Source organism: Plasmodium reichenowi, chromosome 10 (genome assembly GCF_001601855.1).
Source record: "Plasmodium reichenowi strain SY57 chromosome 10, whole genome shotgun sequence".
Classification (NCBI taxonomy): Eukaryota; Apicomplexa; class Aconoidasida; order Haemosporida; family Plasmodiidae; genus Plasmodium; species Plasmodium reichenowi.
Genome location: NC_033655.1, coordinates 1267118 through 1286192, shown reverse-complemented (window position 1 = coordinate 1286192; position 19075 = coordinate 1267118). Strand labels below are relative to the sequence as shown.

At 20.1% G+C, this 19075-nt stretch overlaps 7 protein-coding genes across 7 annotated transcripts in view; 2 read left to right on the top strand and 5 right to left on the bottom strand.

Annotated features, from left to right (window-relative positions):
• The window catches only part of PRSY57_1034100 (hypothetical protein), a gene marked incomplete at both ends in the record, with an annotated part of 2726 nt that extends 512 nt beyond the window's left edge, over nucleotides 1-2214 (bottom strand). Inside the window, 11 exons of the mRNA XM_012907929.2 lie at nucleotides 17-89; nucleotides 248-340; nucleotides 475-587; nucleotides 699-749; nucleotides 896-945; nucleotides 1034-1097; nucleotides 1212-1299; nucleotides 1407-1540; nucleotides 1663-1807; nucleotides 1929-2036; nucleotides 2162-2214. Coding sequence (XP_012763383.2) covers nucleotides 17-89; nucleotides 248-340; nucleotides 475-587; nucleotides 699-749; nucleotides 896-945; nucleotides 1034-1097; nucleotides 1212-1299; nucleotides 1407-1540; nucleotides 1663-1807; nucleotides 1929-2036; nucleotides 2162-2214 — 972 coding nt within the window. The remainder of the gene's footprint in view (nucleotides 1-16; nucleotides 90-247; nucleotides 341-474; nucleotides 588-698; nucleotides 750-895; nucleotides 946-1033; nucleotides 1098-1211; nucleotides 1300-1406; nucleotides 1541-1662; nucleotides 1808-1928; nucleotides 2037-2161) is intronic.
• A 705-nt stretch (nucleotides 2215-2919) lies between these two features.
• Nucleotides 2920-3456, bottom strand: PRSY57_1034000 (ADP-ribosylation factor, putative; the record flags this gene model as incomplete). The annotated part of the gene is made up of 1 exon (XM_012907928.2): nucleotides 2920-3456. The coding sequence occupies one exon, from the start codon at nucleotides 3454-3456 to the stop codon at nucleotides 2920-2922; it is 537 nt and encodes a 178-aa protein (XP_012763382.1).
• Nucleotides 3457-4433: 977 nt separating this feature from the next.
• Nucleotides 4434-5360, top strand: PRSY57_1033900 (hypothetical protein; the record flags this gene model as incomplete). The annotated part of the gene is made up of 1 exon (XM_012907927.2): nucleotides 4434-5360. The coding sequence occupies one exon, from the start codon at nucleotides 4434-4436 to the stop codon at nucleotides 5358-5360; it is 927 nt and encodes a 308-aa protein (XP_012763381.2).
• A 663-nt stretch (nucleotides 5361-6023) lies between these two features.
• Nucleotides 6024-11556, bottom strand: PRSY57_1033800 (hypothetical protein; the record flags this gene model as incomplete). The annotated part of the gene is made up of 8 exons (XM_020114904.1): nucleotides 6024-6155; nucleotides 6306-6453; nucleotides 6555-6611; nucleotides 6740-6842; nucleotides 6952-7004; nucleotides 7105-7191; nucleotides 7322-11381; nucleotides 11517-11556. 8 exons carry the CDS (start codon nucleotides 11554-11556, stop codon nucleotides 6024-6026), a joined length of 4680 nt encoding a protein of 1559 aa, XP_019970450.1.
• A 1482-nt stretch (nucleotides 11557-13038) lies between these two features.
• PRSY57_1033700 (flavoprotein subunit of succinate dehydrogenase) lies at nucleotides 13039-14934 on the top strand (the record flags this gene model as incomplete). The annotated part of the gene is made up of 1 exon (XM_012907925.2): nucleotides 13039-14934. One exon carries the CDS (start codon nucleotides 13039-13041, stop codon nucleotides 14932-14934), a length of 1896 nt encoding a protein of 631 aa, XP_012763379.1.
• A 547-nt stretch (nucleotides 14935-15481) lies between these two features.
• Nucleotides 15482-17101, bottom strand: PRSY57_1033600 (thioredoxin-like associated protein 2, putative; the record flags this gene model as incomplete). Its single annotated transcript, XM_012907924.2, has 1 exon — nucleotides 15482-17101. One exon carries the CDS (start codon nucleotides 17099-17101, stop codon nucleotides 15482-15484), a length of 1620 nt encoding a protein of 539 aa, XP_012763378.2.
• A 1071-nt stretch (nucleotides 17102-18172) lies between these two features.
• PRSY57_1033500 (apicoplast ribosomal protein L27 precursor, putative) lies at nucleotides 18173-18817 on the bottom strand (the record flags this gene model as incomplete). The annotated part of the gene is made up of 1 exon (XM_012907923.2): nucleotides 18173-18817. One exon carries the CDS (start codon nucleotides 18815-18817, stop codon nucleotides 18173-18175), a length of 645 nt encoding a protein of 214 aa, XP_012763377.2.
• Between the last annotated feature and the right edge of the window lie 258 nt (nucleotides 18818-19075).

Here is a 19075-nt window from a genome sequence, read left to right as displayed (position 1 = left end):
TTTTTTATTATCAAACCTTGATTGCATCCTTATCTTCCTTCATATCGATTAATATATCTTTGAACAGCTCTGAAAAAGGACCACAATAACTTAAAAAAAAGAACAAAAAATATAATATAATATAATATAATAAAGTGAAATGAAATATAAAACATGGTGTAATATATATATGTATATATAGTGTATAGGTTCACATATAAATATATTTAATTTTATCATTCTTTATTATATTTTATATTTATTTTACCATTCTGGTATTTGGTTGTATAAACAAGACAACTTAAATATATCCAACCAACTTCTACATTCCTTAACATCCATCAAAGTATGATTAGATTTACTAAAAGAAAAAAAATAATTAAAAATAAATGAAATGCAAATGTTATTATAAGTTTTATTATTTACATAAAATCATAATTATATTTTTCTTCTTTTGATTTATTTTCTTTTATTCCTCTTTTGGTTATTTTATACTTAATAATTTCTTTTATGTCAAAATAAATGTGAGTCCAAGCAAATAAACTTAAACTTTTTGAGGACATTTTTACAGATCTCCTATTTTTCATTAATTCATTTATTAGTCTTATCTGAAATAAGTGGTAAAAAAAAGAAAAGAAAAATATATTAATTAAAGGATAGAACAATATATATGTGCAATTTATATATATATATATCAACATATATTCTTATTTCATTACGATAATATTTTTTATGTTCCCTTCATAATATTCCAATGCTCTAATATTCTCCTTAAAAAAAAAAAGAAAAAAAAAAAAAAAAATACGCATATATATATATATATATATATATATATATATTTATTTATTTATTTATATACATTTCAATACAAATTTTTAATTAAAATTATTTAGAATTATATATTATATTATGTTACCGATGTTTCCTCTTTACACCTCGCTTTATGATAATAATATAAATTATGCTCTAACATATAAAAAAAGAATAATAAAAATAAATTAACACATATATTATATGATTACATATATATTTTTTTCACTTACATATATATTACCTAATAAAAAATTGTGTATTTCATTTGTTAAGTATATAGACATATTATATGAATCATTATAAATCTAAAAAAATAAATAAATAAATATATATATATATATGTATGTATATCTTATGTTATTAAGATAAAAAAATACATTTTTTTTTTTTTTCATATTTCATTCTTTTAAAATGTTAACTATTATAGCTTCCTCAATGGAATGATTCTTCAACATAAGCATTGATTTTATTGTTATTCCATAAAATGAACTATCCAACTTAATTTGGCTAACAAAAAAATAGAAAAATAAAATAAATAAATGAATACATATATATATATATATATATATATATATATATATATATAGTAGTATAATATAAATTCTTTTTTTTACCTATTTTCTCTGACGAAGGAAAAAATTTCCCTAACATCATAATATTTTTGTTTCTTAAAAAATTCTTCCATACATAGTAATATATATTTATTAGAAGGAGGACATAGGAGCCATCCATTAAAATATTTCAAAAGCTATAACAAAAAAAAAAAAAAAAAAAAAAAAAAAATATATATATGCATTAATATATATATATATATATATATATATATATATATATATATATATATATATGTATATTAAATTTTTGTATTACATCTTTTGCTTCATTTAATTGATTTGTTCTTAAAATAAAAATAAAAAACAAATTAACATCTTGCTGTGTATTTAAATTTCTCCCAAAATTGTAGTATACATTCAATAAATGTAAGGATAGCTTATAGTCTTCATCTGTCTTGGATCTATACAAAATAAATAAAAATATATATATAATATAATATATATATACATTTTGATAAAAGATAAAAAAATAAAAAAAATCATATAAATTTATCTCATTTTTTATTAAATTAAAAAAGGTACAATTTAAAAACCTCAAAAAGGTCATCCATTCTTAATTTGTGTAACTGGTTCTTTTTCGCATAATTTTCCAGGATATCTATTTTTGCTTTAATCAAAGAAGTACTAAAGCTGAAAAGAAACATAAATATATATATATATTTATTTATTTATTTATATTATTATTAGTTCATGTATTAATTTATATACTATATAATCATATAATATATTTAACTGCTTTTTTTGTATGATCCTACTATCTACGACTTATGGATATAATGGGAAAACCTATTTTTCTCTTGACTATCATATTGTCATTAAGATAGTTCAAAAAAAAAATTACCTTATGATTGTTAACAAAATTATTTGGGAAGAAAAAAAAAAAAAAAGGAAAAAAAGTTTATAGAAGCCCCTACCACATATTTAAAAAAAAGAAAAAAAAAAAAAAAAATATACTTTTTAAACTTATAATAATATCATATTTTTATATATTGATTTAAAAAAAAAAAAAAAATTAAATTATGGATAACTAATAAGGTGTAAATCTTATATGATACTATAACAATTAATAAAACAATAAACAAAAAAAAAATTTTTAAATAAAAAAATAAAAAATATATATAAAATATATTTATATATATTTCTTAACAAAATGTTTAAAAGGGTGTACCCCCAAAAAAAATGAATATATTAATATAATAGAATTTAATAAAATATTTTTATTTGTACAATTTCATAATTTAAACATATTACATATAGTTAAAATTAATTCATAAATGGAGAGGAAGGTTTTTACAAATACTATTCATAAGAATGATGAAATATATATATATATATATATATATATATATATATAAGGTTTAAAAATGTATAAATAAAAACTTATTACAAATTAAAACAAATATGTCATTAATATGTTCAATATATATATATATATATGTTTGTGTTAATTATATAACATTTCTATGAATATACTTAAAAAAGGAAAGAAACGGTGTAATTATTACATGATTTTTTATTTAATATTATTGACTAGCCAATCTAGTGCCTCAGTAATACCAATATTTTTAGTAGCACTTGTACTAAAAATTGCCCATTGTCTATCTCTTATTGATGTTAAATTTAAATCTTTTGATATTTGAGCAATAGAAAGAGCATTTTGTATATCTTGCTTATTAGCAAAAATAACTAAGAGAACACCTTCTAAATCTATTTCTTTTAATATCATATTAATTTCATATTTTGTACTATTTAATCTTTCACTATCTGAACTATCAATAACATAAATAATTGCATTCGTATTTTTATAATAACATCTCCAATATGGTCTAATGGATGATTGTCCTCCTAAATCCCATACTTGTAATTTCAAATTTTTATAATTAACTGTCTCCACATTAAAACCAATAGTAGGAATGGTTTGTATTACTTCTCCTAGTTGTAATCTATTTAATATCGTAGTTTTTCCTGCATTGTCTAAACCTAAGATTAATATTCTGACCTCTTTATTTGAGAACAACCGAGAAAATATCGATGAAAATATCAATCCCATGTTTACAAATGATATTATATATATATATATATATATATATTTGATTTATTTTACATATACATTGATGAACCAATTTTCTGTATTAGATATTATACCACTCGTAATTTGATATATATATATATATATATATTTATTTATTTATATTTATTTATTATTGTATATTATATTGCTTTAAACATATTATCGCATTGTATTACATTCCTTTAAAATGTTTTTATTTTTTATGCACAAGTAGTTTTAAAACTGGTATAATACAATATATTTATACTATAAATATATATATATATATATTTGTTTATTTATTTATTTATTTATATTTATTTTTAATGTTACACTTTTATTATTTTATTTTATTTATTGTGTGTTACTTTATATACTCTCTTAAGATATATAATATTCATATTATTTCTTAAATTTCTTTTAAACAATATGGAAAATAAAGTACGCACACAAAAATTCTCTTCATATGGAAGTTATGAATTATTTTTTCTTCAATAAATCTTTCTCCCATTTTTTTAAAATATACTATTAACATATAATAATTGTATTACGAATTATAAATATACATTTTATTGTAACTCTATTCATATATTATCACTGCCCATTATATCATACGGGAAAACATATATATATATAATATATTGTACATATAATATATATATATATATATATATAATGCATTAAATAAAATACATATTTTTATATCGTAAATATATATATGTGTACAATATATATGTTTATTTTTTTTTATATCTAAAAGTTAACATTTTATTTTTTATTATTTTATCATTTTATAATTTATTTATAAAAAAACACATATATATGTATAACTTATTTATTTTTTTTATATTCATACCTTTTTGTGTTAATATATGTATAGACCCCCATAGGGAGAAAATAATAGTTCACAAAATGGTTTAATATATATATATATATATATATATATATATATATGGTTACACCTTTTTGTTCATATAATGAACACTTGTATTGCTTTCCATAAAAAAAAAAAAAAATTACTTATTTATCCAATACACATATTGAACTATGTATATAATTATAACAGGCTGTTTTGTTGTCACCTTGTTAACTTACCGTTATATAAAAAAAGGAGCCATTTGAAAAATGAAAAGGATAATTTAAAAAGATATAAAAATTATGAAACACATTTAAAATGCCTAAATTATTATTTTCTTACTCATACGAACACATTTTACAATATAAGAAAAAAATTTACAACTTTTATTAATGAAAGACAAAACCATATAGAAAATATTAAAAATAATATACAATCAAACCATAAGAAGGAAAATGACATCTTAACTAATAATATTATTAATAATAACAATATATATAAGAACAATTCACATAAAATACATGGTTTATTAAATAAACAAATAGCACAAATTAAAAATTCAACTCATACACATCCAAGAAGTTACAATTTTGATCCATGTACAAAAACAAAAAAAATCCAAGTTTATTATAATTGTGAAATGAATGATATAATTAGAAAAATAAATTATATTAAAAAGTTTTTATCAGCTGGATCACCTGTAGATATTTTTCTAATATACAACACAGATGATCATATCAAAACTACAAACATAAAAATGAAAAAACAAACAAAAATAAGTAAAAATAAAATATCTAATATTGCGGACGAACAACAAGAAGAACAACATAACCATTATGATAGACAAATTTTTAAAAATTACGAATCCAACAAAATCACCAAATTTTTACACACACAAAAATTAAATGAAACAAAATATTCCTTACATTTATATATCAAAATTAATTTTATATTAAATCATATTAGAAATATATCAATAGTTGATGAAATCTTTAGACACATTCAAAATAAAAATCATATCATTTTAATAAAAGCATATCCAAAATGAAAAAAAAAAAAAATATATATATATATATATATATATATATATATATATTATATTCTTATTTATGCATAGTAATTATATAATATATTTCAATATTTCTATAATTGATAAAATTAATTTTTTTTTTTTTTTTTTCTATTTTTAATTAATGGAAAAATTTATATACATATGCACATTTTTTTATATGTAATTATATATATATATATTTATATTTATATTTATATATCTCCTATTTTTTTGTGATATATATTTAAAAATATTTTGTCTAATGAAAAAAAACGTTTACTTATTAAATTAAAAAAAATAATAATAATTGTCCCCCCTTTCTCCTAATTATTCAACATGGGACACAAAGGAATTATCATTAAAAATAAATTAAAAATGAAGGAGTAATTCAATATAACATAAAAATATATGTATATATATGTATATATTATATGCAACAAATGTTATGATTAAAATATATACACAAAAAATATACATATTAATAAAAAGTGAAAACAAAACCTACTATCATAATTTAATATATATATGTGTGCACAAACAAACAAATCATACATACATATATATATATATATATATATATTCATCTATTATATACTTATATTAATTTTATTGTACTATTTGTACATTAAATCAAAATAAATATATACATAAATGAAAACGTTAATTACTAATATGATGGAGATCAAAAGATATAATAAATATACTATCTGGATTATTATATTTTATAGGGTTAATTTTGCTTACAGTCGTTTTTCCATATTTCAAATACATCTCTTCCAATTTTTTATATACCTATAAATGAAATTAAATATGAAATGTATATATATATATATATATATATATATATATATCCCATAAAAATAAAAAAAACTCAACACGAATATATTACATATATATATATATATATATACTATTCATATTATACACATTTCCACTTTTTACGTTTGCTATATTTGAAAAGTCTCCCTTCTTTTTCAACTGGTTATAAACGCACATTTCCCACGTTATCCTCACAACTTGAATTTTATCATCCGATAAATTAATAAACGGGTTCAAAAAATACAACAAAAATAAGTTGATAGGGCATTCACTATAAAGGGATATATATTGTGGATTTTTAAATGTATATTGCATATACTCATATATTATATATATATATATATATTTATTTATTTATTTATTTTTCATTACCTAATTATTCCGTCACAAATGTTTATAAAAAGTTGCCTGTCATAATAATATTTGCTCCTATATAATAAAATGAACATTTATTGAATAATAAAATATATATATATATATATTTTTTTTTTTCAAGAAACATAAAAAATATATAAATATGTATAATATATATAAATATTTATTTATTTTATTATTACGTGGCAAATGTATTTATAATTTTTCTTATTAATGTAACTTCCTTCCCCCGAATAAAATCTTCACTTTTTAATTTAAAACTATTCTCATTGGACACAAATATATCTGTATGTTAAGATGAAATTAATTATTTATAACATGAATATGTAGTATTAAAATATATCATTTATTATTTTATTTTATTATATTTTATTTTTTTTAAAAACTATTTAACCTTTCTGGTATTCCTCTACGTCCAATATTTTCCCTTTACCCTTAAAAAATTTGCTGTAACAAAAATGACATAACAAAATAAAGTATGTTCAAATTAATACATATGGATATATATATATATATATATATATAATTATATATTTCCTATTTTTACTAAAGATTTGGGCATCCTTTCTGTAAAATAATATAAAAATAACTAGCGGTATATGTTCTAATGGTAGCCACATCATCTTTACACAACCTTCCAAAAAAAAAAAAAAAAAAAAAAAAGAAACAAATAAATAAATCTCACATATAAAACGATAACACAAATAAAAATATATACACAACATAAATATATATATATATATATATATATATTTTTATGTCACTTTAAATATATGGGAAATATATAATCTCTAATTATCTTCGAATCATTCACATTTTGCAAAATTTTAAAAACAATTTTGGACACTCGTTTTCTCAATGAATAATTTAATATCTTATAATCTATAACATTGTACAAATATGATATTAGTATTAGCTTTATATGATAAGGAAAAAAAGTTATGAGCTTGTCATAATTTTTTAATATAGCTTTTTTAACCAAAACATTCGAATCATTCAAAAAATAATATATAAAAAAATGAAAAAAAAAACATGGGGAATCATCTTCTTTATAATATTTTTTAAATCTTTGTATATGGCGTTTATACATATTCTCATATTTCATAAGAAATTGTTTATAAAAAAAAAAATTTTCATTTTCTTCATTCACAAAAAAATCACATTCATATAAATTAATATTTATATGATTTTGAAGCTTTCTAATATGTTTCTCATAATTATTTGAATCAGAAATATTATTTTCACTCGATTGATATGTTTTATCTTCTTCATATTTTTCACTCTCATATTTTTCACTCTCATATTTTTCTTCATTATCTATTAATAGATGTTCGCTATATATATTATCTTCTATTTTGATATTCTCTTTGAACAATTCACCTTTGATAATATTATTTTCTTTTTCATTTTCATTTTCTTTTTCTTTTTCATTTTCATTTTCTTTTTCATTTTCTTTTTCATTTTCTTTTTCATTTTCTTTTTCATTTTCTTTTTCTTTTTCATTTTCTTTTTCATTTTCTTTTTCATTTTCTTTTTCATTTTCTTTTTCTTTTTCTTTTTCTTTTTCATCTTTGTCATATTCTTCCATATTATTATCATCCTTGTCTTCTTCTAATTTTTCATAATCTATAACCATATTTTGTATTCTTCTCATATTATAATACGTCGCATAATCATTATTAAACATTGTATTTATTTGTATATCTAATGATTCCTTCTTCGTACCACTACTACTTTTATTATTATTACTACTCATTTTTGCATCCTTCATATATCTTTCTGATAATATATTTTTTTTCATATTTTCCTTATATAATATATTATTTCGTTTTTGTAATATTTTATTAAACCTCTTTTCATTTCCCCTTTTCTTGAATTTCCCCATATCAATTTTTAAGAATTCAGAATCGAACATATTCTTTAAAATGTCGTAAAAATTATATGCCATGGTCTTCCTTATAATATAATATGGATATGTACATATAAAATAAAATATATGAGAAAAAAAACGAAAGAAATATTCTTTAAACACTAATATTAATAAAGGTAAATGAAGTGCTGTTATATATACTGCATTTATATTATGTGATACAATTACATTATTTGTACTATCAAATATAAATTTTTGTTTTATCGAATCAATATCCATTTTCCCTACATTATATATATCGTCCATCTCATCATTATTATAATTTATATTATTACTACTGAAATTTTTATTTTTATTTTTGTTATCCTCATTTTTTCTCTTAACAAACATTTTTCCATAAGCTACATCCTTCCTAATTAATTCGGATTCATTATAATAACAACTTTTTATTATATCAATATCTATATTTGTATCATGTATAAATGTATTATCTATATCTTGTAAAACTTCATCATTCATGGGGATACAAAATGTATTGTAATCATAATTATAATTATTTCTGTCATGCATACTATTCCTATTTTCAATATTGATTATGGTATTATTATCATCAAATAAATCATTAGAATCTATAGAACCATTATTTTCATTCTTTTCCATAACACAATGTTTATACTTAAAATTATTAGAATACATTTCGAAAAACTGTTTTATGCTTATACTAAAATGGTTATTATTTATTATAAGGTCATTAAATAAATTATTATTATAAAAAATGGAAGGTACTGTGGTAAAATTATCATTCAAAAAATGGAAATCATTTTTTAAGACAACATCATTTGATATATTTTCATCTAATATATTATTAGTTTTTTTATTATTATCCATATGTACATTTTCATCTAATATATTATTAGTTTTTTTTTTATTATCCATATGTACATTTTCATCTAATATATTATTAGTTTTTTTTTTATTATCCATATGTACATTTTCATCCTTATTTATATTATTACCTCTTTTAGTATTCGTTAATTTATTCATACAAATGAAATTAATCTTATCTTCTATATACAAAAGATCATTCGTTTCATCATTTTTCAAACAATTTGTAATTAGAGTTTGATTTATTTTTTCATTTTCCTCATTTTCTCTACTACTCACTTCTGAGTATCTGTCATTACTTTCTAATTTATCTTCTTTATTTTGTCCTTTAATACATATATTATTCAATTCATTATCACATCTTTGTCCGTTTATCTCTGTTTCTTTATTTATCTTACTCAAATGAGTAATAATATCTACATTATTTTTTATATTATAAGAACCTTTCTTGTGATTTTCGATATATAATTGGTTACATAATTTTGTATTTAAATCTCCCACCTTCTGATCAGTATAGTCATCCTTTTTTTGGTTCACTTCGCACATTTCATAATTACCATGCAGTATTTCATTATGTTCGTATATATCTCCTCTTTGATCATACATATATTCACTTTTATATGATTCTTGTATCATACAAAAGTTGAGATTTTGCTCTTCCATCTCTCTTTTTACATATAAACATTCGGATACTTCTTTTCCCGTTTTTATTAATTTGTTACACCCATCTGAACGATCTTGTTTTATTGCTTCTGGTACAGTGAATGAAACATCCATATCACACAACTGGTCGGAAAATGCTTTTATTTTAATGGCATTATCTATATGTTCAATTTCATCAATGATTAAACATGGTTCTTCATTTTCTTTATCCTGTTCATATGTAGAATGATACAATAGATTATTTTTTTTCATGTCCCTTAATTTGGTATTAGGATTATTATTATTTATATTATTGCTCATTTGTAAACTACTTACCTGATACTTAAGAGTTATATGATTCAAACGACTTTGCTCATTTATATTATTATTATTATTATTATTATTATTGAGAAAGAAATAATTACTTTTTTTTTTGGCTGTTTCGTTAAGATAATTTAAGGTAAATGTATGAGAAGAAAACATATTATTAAAAAAGAATATCATTTTATGTATGTAATATGGGTGTATTAAATTGATATCTTCAAAGATACAAATAAAATAAAATAAATTAATTAGAGAATAATAAAAAACATATATATTTTCATTCCTTAAGAAATTATTATATAATGGTACAAAAAAATAGAAAAAGATATTTTTTGAATATAACAAGGATATATGAGTACAATTAAAAATATTAATTATTTTTATAGTATCACTTGGATCATTACATAAATTTTTCATAAGAAGAAAAATATGAAATAAATCATCTTCCTTTTTTAACATTTTACATATATTATATAAATAACAAGAAATATATATCTTATTTTTTAAATTGTCATTTTTCTTTAAAATAGATTTTATCGATGGTATTAAAAAAGAACAAAATATATTTCTTTCGAATATCGAACAAAGTTTTATTAATAAAATAAAACCAATATATTTATATTTCTCATTAGAAATTAGAGATAATATAAAAGGTAAAATGAATTTCTGTCGATATTTCCAATTTATATGTGTAGATAATATAAGTAATGATTTCATTATTGTTTCTATAATATTTTTATTTTCATTATTTTTTATAAATTTCTCAACAATAGGAAATAACAATTTCATTATATCCGTACAACCATCATTATGATTATTATTTTGTATTAAATAAGCACATAAATCTCCAACACGATTACATACTTCATTTTGTATTTCTATATCATCATTACTTAGTTTTACAATTAATGGATATATATATTTCAAAAAATTTTCATAATTTATATGGTTTAATAATTTCATTATATCTTTTAAAAATAATATTTTTCGACATTTTACATTGCTATTCCCATATAAGATTGCCTTTTCCAAGGGGTTCGTATTTTCATCAACCTCTTCATTTATGTCTTCAATATTAAGCTTAAAAAGGGTGGATGTCAAACCTGAAAATGAATAAAGAAAAATAATGCAATATATATAATACATATATAAATAAATAAATAAATAAATAAATATATATATATATATATGTGTAATTATAAATAATATCCACAATTATGGTCTTATATTTTTATCACCTGTTAACTTTGATAAAATTCCATTTTTTTGGTTTACCATTTTATATATATATTATTGTTTTCTTTTTATAATTATTATTTTTATATTGAGATAAAAGAAAATTCAAACAGAACAAAATGACAACAAAGGTATTACGCTTTATCATGGTTATTATGTAACAAAGCGCACTATTTTTAAAATTTAAAAGGAACTTCTCAAAATGGATATATAAATAAATAAATAAATATATATATATATATATATATATATATATAATTTTTTTTTTTTAATACATATTCATAATATTCATAATAGTTATTAATTTTATATAAGAATATATATATGTCTGTACTTTTTTGTTATATATAATACACAATTTAACTCTTTAAATAAATTTATATAAACATATGTATACATAAAACAGAAATATATATACAAGTTTTCAATATATACATATATTATAATATATTACTCTTCCATTTTTATTACAACCATTCTTTTATTTATATGTTACATACATTATATATAAATTAAATATATTATATTATATTATAATTTCATGTACACATAACATATTTATAAAATTCTAATAAAATTTAAAGAGTCACTATTAAGTACTTATACTTACATAAATACAAACATATATACATTATTTAAAAAGGTTATAATAATATAAACACTTTAATAATATTTACAAGTTTGAATTTTTAATCTTTATAACATTACATAAAAATATATATATATATGTGTGTATACATATAATAAATATACTTTTTATATTTTGTATGTTAATATTTCTTTTATTATAACAAATTTAATAAAAGAATAAATTTATGTATTCTTCAATATACTTAATATTCTACAAATGTGCTTCCTTCTTATATATATATATATATATATATACATATTTATTATTTTAATTTTTTTTTTTTTAATAAGAATATAATAAAATATTATGAACTCATTTTAAAGTATCATTTATAAATAATTTTCTTTTATATATCAAAATATATATAAATGGAACTAAAAATAAAAAAATTATATATATTCTTCATAAAGTATATAAGTTCATTATTTTATTTTATTTTTTTTTTTTTTTAATTTATCTTTTTTTTTCATCAAGAAGCATAATATAGAGATAAAATATATATATATATATATATGTATACATATTTCATAAAATTCTTGTATAACATTTAATATAATGCTCCCTTGTTGAGCGTTAATATAATATTTTTTAAATATTACTGGATTGTGTGAAAAATATATATATATATATATATATATTTCTTAATGATTTTACGTGTGAATGATTTATATTATATATAATATATTCTTTGCATTGTATTTTAAAAAAAGAGAGAAATAAAAATGGGTTCTAAATGCTTATTTATATAGAATAACATATAAACGTTACAAAACAATTCAAATGTTCCCGTGTGGGATATTTTTATACTTATTTGTTTTACTATTTATATTTATTTTTTTTAATATTTTTTTTTTTTTTTTTGAATCCAGAATAATTAAAAATATGTGTAAAGTATGATTAGGAATAATAAAAAATACATAAGATTTATGCAATCAAGTTTTTGTAGATTCTCAAATATTAAAACGAAAGCATATGATATAATTGATCATCATTATGATGCAGTAATTGTAGGAGCTGGAGGTGCTGGATTAAGATCTGCATTGGAATTATCTAAAAATAAATACAAGGTAGCATGTATCAGTAAATTGTTTCCAACACGATCACATACTGTAGCTGCTCAAGGTGGAATAAATGCAGCTTTAGGTAATATGACTGAAGATGATTGGAGATGGCATGCTTATGATACTATTAAAGGTTCAGATTGGCTTGGGGATCAAAACGCTATTCATTATATGTGTAGAGAAGCTCCTGAATCTGTGTTAGAATTAGAAGAATTTGGACTCCCCTTTTCAAGAACAAAAGATGGGAAAATATATCAAAGAGCTTTTGGAGGACAAAGTTTAAAATATGGTAAAGGAGGACAAGCTTATAGATGTGCTGCCGCTGCTGATAGAACAGGACATGCCATGTTACATACATTATATGGACAATCCTTATCTTACAATTGTATATTTTTTGTAGAATATTTTGTTTTAGATTTACTTATGTTAAATTCTAATGAATGTATTGGGGTAATATGTATTAATATAGCAGATGGAAAAATACATAGATTTTTTACACCACATACTGTTATAGCTACCGGGGGATATGGTCGAGCTTATTTGTCTTGTACATCTGCTCATGCATGTACAGGAGATGGTAATGCAATTGTAGCTAGAAGTAAATTACCATTACAAGATTTAGAATTTGTACAATTCCATCCAACCGGTATATACCCAGCTGGATGCTTAATTACTGAAGGATGTAGAGGAGAAGGTGGTATTTTAAGAAATAAAGAAGGAGAAGCCTTTATGATGAGATATGCTCCTAAAGCAAAAGATTTAGCTAGTCGTGATGTTGTTAGTAGAGCTATGACCATAGAAATTAATGAACAAAGAGGATGTGGGCCAAACGCAGATCATATATATTTAGATTTAACACATTTACCATATGAAACATTAAAAGAAAGATTACCAGGTATAATGGAAACTGCAAAAATATTTGCGGGAGTTGATGTAACTAAACAATATATTCCTGTGTTACCAACAGTTCATTATAATATGGGTGGAATTCCAACTAATTATAAAACACAAGTATTAACACAAAACGTAAATTTTAATAAACAAACTAATAAATCAAATGAAGATATTATTGTAAAAGGTCTTTATGCTGCGGGAGAAGCGGCATCAGCATCGGTTCATGGAGCAAATCGGCTAGGAGCTAATTCACTTTTAGATATTGTCGTTTTTGGTAAAAGAGCTGCACTAACTATTATGGAGATAGATAAACCAAATATTCCTAAAATAAATGCAAATACTAATATAGGTGAAGAATCTATACAAAGATTAGATCATATAAGATTTAATAAAGGTAGTATACAAACATCGCAATTAAGAAAAAAAATGCAAATATGCATGCAAAAACATGCTGCTGTTTTTAGAATTGGACCGTTATTACAAGAAGGTTATAAACAAATTCTTGAAATATGTTCCATTTTTAAAGACATAGAAATTACTGATAAAACGTTAACATGGAACACAGATTTATTAGAAACATTAGAACTTGAAAATTTACTAACACTCGCATCACAAACTATCTTAGCAGCTGTTGAAAGAAAAGAATCAAGAGGTGCTCATGCTCGTGACGATTTCCCAGAACGAGATGATAAAAACTATTTAAAACATTCCTTAACATGGATGACTGACAGAAATATTGAGAATACAAAATATTTTACAACTTACAGGGATGTTATAACAAAACCATTAGATAATGAAATGGAATATGTTCCACCTGTTAAACGTGTTTATTAATATATATGTGTATATAATACATTTTTTTTATAACTACGAAGACATTTCTTAATATGCTCGTATGTATAAAATTATTTATTTAAAATAATAAATGAATAGCTATACATATATATATATATATATATATATTACATTTTCTTTTTAATAATTCAAAATATATTAATTTATCATTTCTCTATATTTGTTCATATATTCTTTTCCTTTTTTTCAAGTAAACTATTCTTTATTTGTTTGGTCAGTATATATATATATATATATTTATTCCTTTATATATGCATAATATATATTTATATAATGTAATTAAAGATAATCAAGGTGAAAAATATTTTCTTGATTATTACAAATCATTTAACATATACATTAAATATATATATATATTTATATTTATATTTATTTTATTTATTTTAATAAAAAAGAAAAAATCACAAATAAAATAAAGATTAGGGTTAATCGTATTGTGCGCTTAACAAATCCTTTTCTATCATTTCATATTATATATATATATATATATATATATTTCACTTCAACCTTTTCCATTTTTTTTTTTTTATTTTCTTTCTTGCAATTTTTTAAAACTTATACATATTAACTCATCCAAGCAAACCAATCCAAAATTTATCCATTGATCTTTTGAATATGTTAATAATGCACCTGAATTAGAAACTACCCATAATTTTCCATCTCCATCAAAATCTATACAAGATATTTTCAAATTATCCTTAATATACTTTTCATCCCAACATTTATTTTTCTTATTCCATATGGCAAGTTCCTTCTTCAAATTTATCGCCCATAATTCTCCTTTCTTATCAAAGGAGAAACATATTAATTTATGAAAACCCTTGTATTGTATATTATCCCATTTTGTTTTAACCCATTTTAATAATTGTCCTTTACGGTTTATACACCATAATATATTCTTTTTGTCAAATCCAATGTCGATAATTTCTTCCTTCCCCAAATGACCAAAATTTTTTAATTTATTTCTCATAATTTTCAAAACTTCATAAGATTTATTAATACACCATATATTTCCTTTATTGTCATATCGAGCTTTTAATAAAAAATGAAAATCCTTTTCCATTATACCCCATTCATACCCATTCCATTTTTTCATCCTCTGATTCTTATCAACAGTTATCATATCATTAAATATTTTGAGACCATTATTTAAATTTAATGAATTGTCATGAAAATGTAAACATATGTAACTTGGTAATGGATTCTTATATTTATTTTGTACAATTTTTGTTTTTTTTTTGTTAATTTCTTTGGGATCCTTAACTACCTTGACATTCTCTATAATCATATTTTTATGATCCTTATTATTATGATCCTTATTATTATTATTATTATTATTATTATTTTTATTATATTTTGGGGCCCATTTCATATTCTCTTTTTTTCTTATATTGTTTTTTTTATTTTCAATAGAAATTTTACTTACCTTAACATTTGTGCTCTTTTTATGATCCGAAATGTTGCTCTTTTCATAATTTGTCTTTATACTTGAGCTAATTTTAGCGGACAACGATTTATTCAATAATCTTATGTCATCAACATTTGATGTTACTTCTTTATAATTACTATTATTTAATTTTTTAATACATTTACCATTTGCATTACTTTTATTATGAAATGTATTCATATTTTTTGCAACATTTTGTATACTACCTTTTTCAAGTTGTAACACACCGTCCTTAACATTATTTGATTTTATTTTATTTCCATTATTTGAATTATAACTTGAAGGTATTTTAATCATATTTTGATTTTTATAATAATTAATACTTTTATTCCTTTCCTCATTTTTAATATTATCAAATACAGTTATCATTTGTTTTCTTCCATTTATATATTCAGGTGTATTTTTAGAAAAAACATATTTGGAGTTAGATAAATGATTCATATCTCTATAATTGGGTTTGTATATTTTATCTCCATCATTTTCATTTATTACACCTTGTTTTTTAATTGTAGAACTATGTATAATCTTCGGAGTATTATGTTCGTAATTTGAGTGTAGTGGACTTCGATTATATGTTGTTAATAATTTATTGGTCATTGTCTTTTGGTTGACATACGTCTTTATATTTCGTTCATTTTTATTTAACAAAATTGGATTATTATATCCATAATTGGTTTTATACAATTTGTTTTGACTCATTGGAAATTATGATCTTTCTATTTATCAATTTATATATGATATAAATCCAAAAAGAAACAATTATAAAAATACATATATCATTAACACATGGATAGAAGAAAATAAAAAAAAAAAAAAAAAAAAAAAAAAAAAACTAAAAGATTAATATAAATATATTTTTTGTATTATATTTTGTGTAATAAATAAATAACAATGAAATAACCTTAGGGACAACACGCTTTTTAAAAATAATATAATGTCTATATTATAATGAAAAAAAAACAAAAAAAAAAAAAAAAAAAAAAGTAAATAAGCCTTTTAATAATAAAATAAAATGGAATGTAAAAACAGGCATATCTATACATATATATATATATATATCTATATATATGATATGAAAAAAAGAACAAGCCGAAATATTCTTCCTCTTCTTCTTCTTCTTCTTATTATTATTATTATTATTATTATTTTTTTTTTTTTTTTTTTTTTTCTTAATTTTAGCTACTTAAAAAAAAAAAAATATATGAACCGTTCATAATTTTTAAAAATTTATATTTATTTACTTTGTTCTTGAGAAAGAAATTATAAATTAATAATAAATATTTATAGAATAGTTACATTCCTATTTTTATTCATTCTGATATATAAAACACATATCTGATATTATTTATTAAAATAATATTTTTTTTACAACAAACAAAAATGAAATAAATTATTCAAGAACGACATTTCTTAAATAAATATTATGTGTCTTTATCTTATAATAATATAAAATTTGAATAAAAGGTTTAAAATCACATAAAAAAAAAAATATACATACATATATATATATATATATATATATATATATATATATATAATAAGGAAGAAGAAAGGAAAATAATAGAAAAGAAAAGAAACAACAACAAAAAAAGAAAAAAAAATACAACAAAAAAACAAACAAAAAATTACCAAGGTATACTAAAAAAAATTATTACATGAAATTAGAAAATAAATAATAAGAATAAAATAATAAGTTAAAATATAAACCTTAATATATAGAGATTGAAAAAAAAAAAAAAAAAAAAAAAACATTTTTCTCTATTTCTTATATCAAGCTGACATCCACATTTTTGATAAACCTATAATGGTAGGATTTTCTTGATATATATCCTTGAATGTCAATGGTTTCGGTTCACTAACATCAATAATACTTACAACACGATTAAAAAAATGGACCTTTCCTGATTTAACAGCTATTAGTGTAAAATCTCTTCCTTGTTTTACTCCATTACCAGGTTTAAAAGTACGTCCTCTTTGTCTAACTATAATATTCCCAGCATGTGCAAAATTATTACCTAATACTTTCACTCCCAAATTCTTTGGATTACTATCTCTACCATTTCGACTACTTCCTACTCCTTTTTTTTTTGCCCACAATTCATGAGTATATCTAAATTTTATTATACTCCCATTTTTAAAAAAAGATTTCTTAAAATATTCTTTGTCATTATTTTGATCAATAAATTTATTATATTTGAAAAATGTTTTATTCACATTATTATTCTTTGATGACAACAAACTGCAGTTATTCAAATACATATGATTTCTTTTTTCTCGTTTCCTATTTTGAATATTTTGATCATTCTTTCCATATCTTAAATAGGCCTTCTTAACTTTAAGGTCATTTTTTGACTTAGCTAATATGACATATGTAATGTATACTAAAAAGTAAATTATGACAACCTTATTTTTCATCTGTATGTTCTTTGATAGAGTATTTATGATCAGCTTAAAATGTAAACTTTTAATTTTTTTGTCCTTCCAATTATATTTTAACAATACACATTTGTATTAAAATGTTATATACGCGCGTTTATACAATACATAAACGCCAAAAAAAAAAAAAAAAAAAAAAAAAAAAAAAAAAAAAATTTAAATATATTATTTATTTTTTTTTTTTTTAAATTTTTTTTTATTTTATTATTTTTTAAATAATAAATTTTTAATATATTT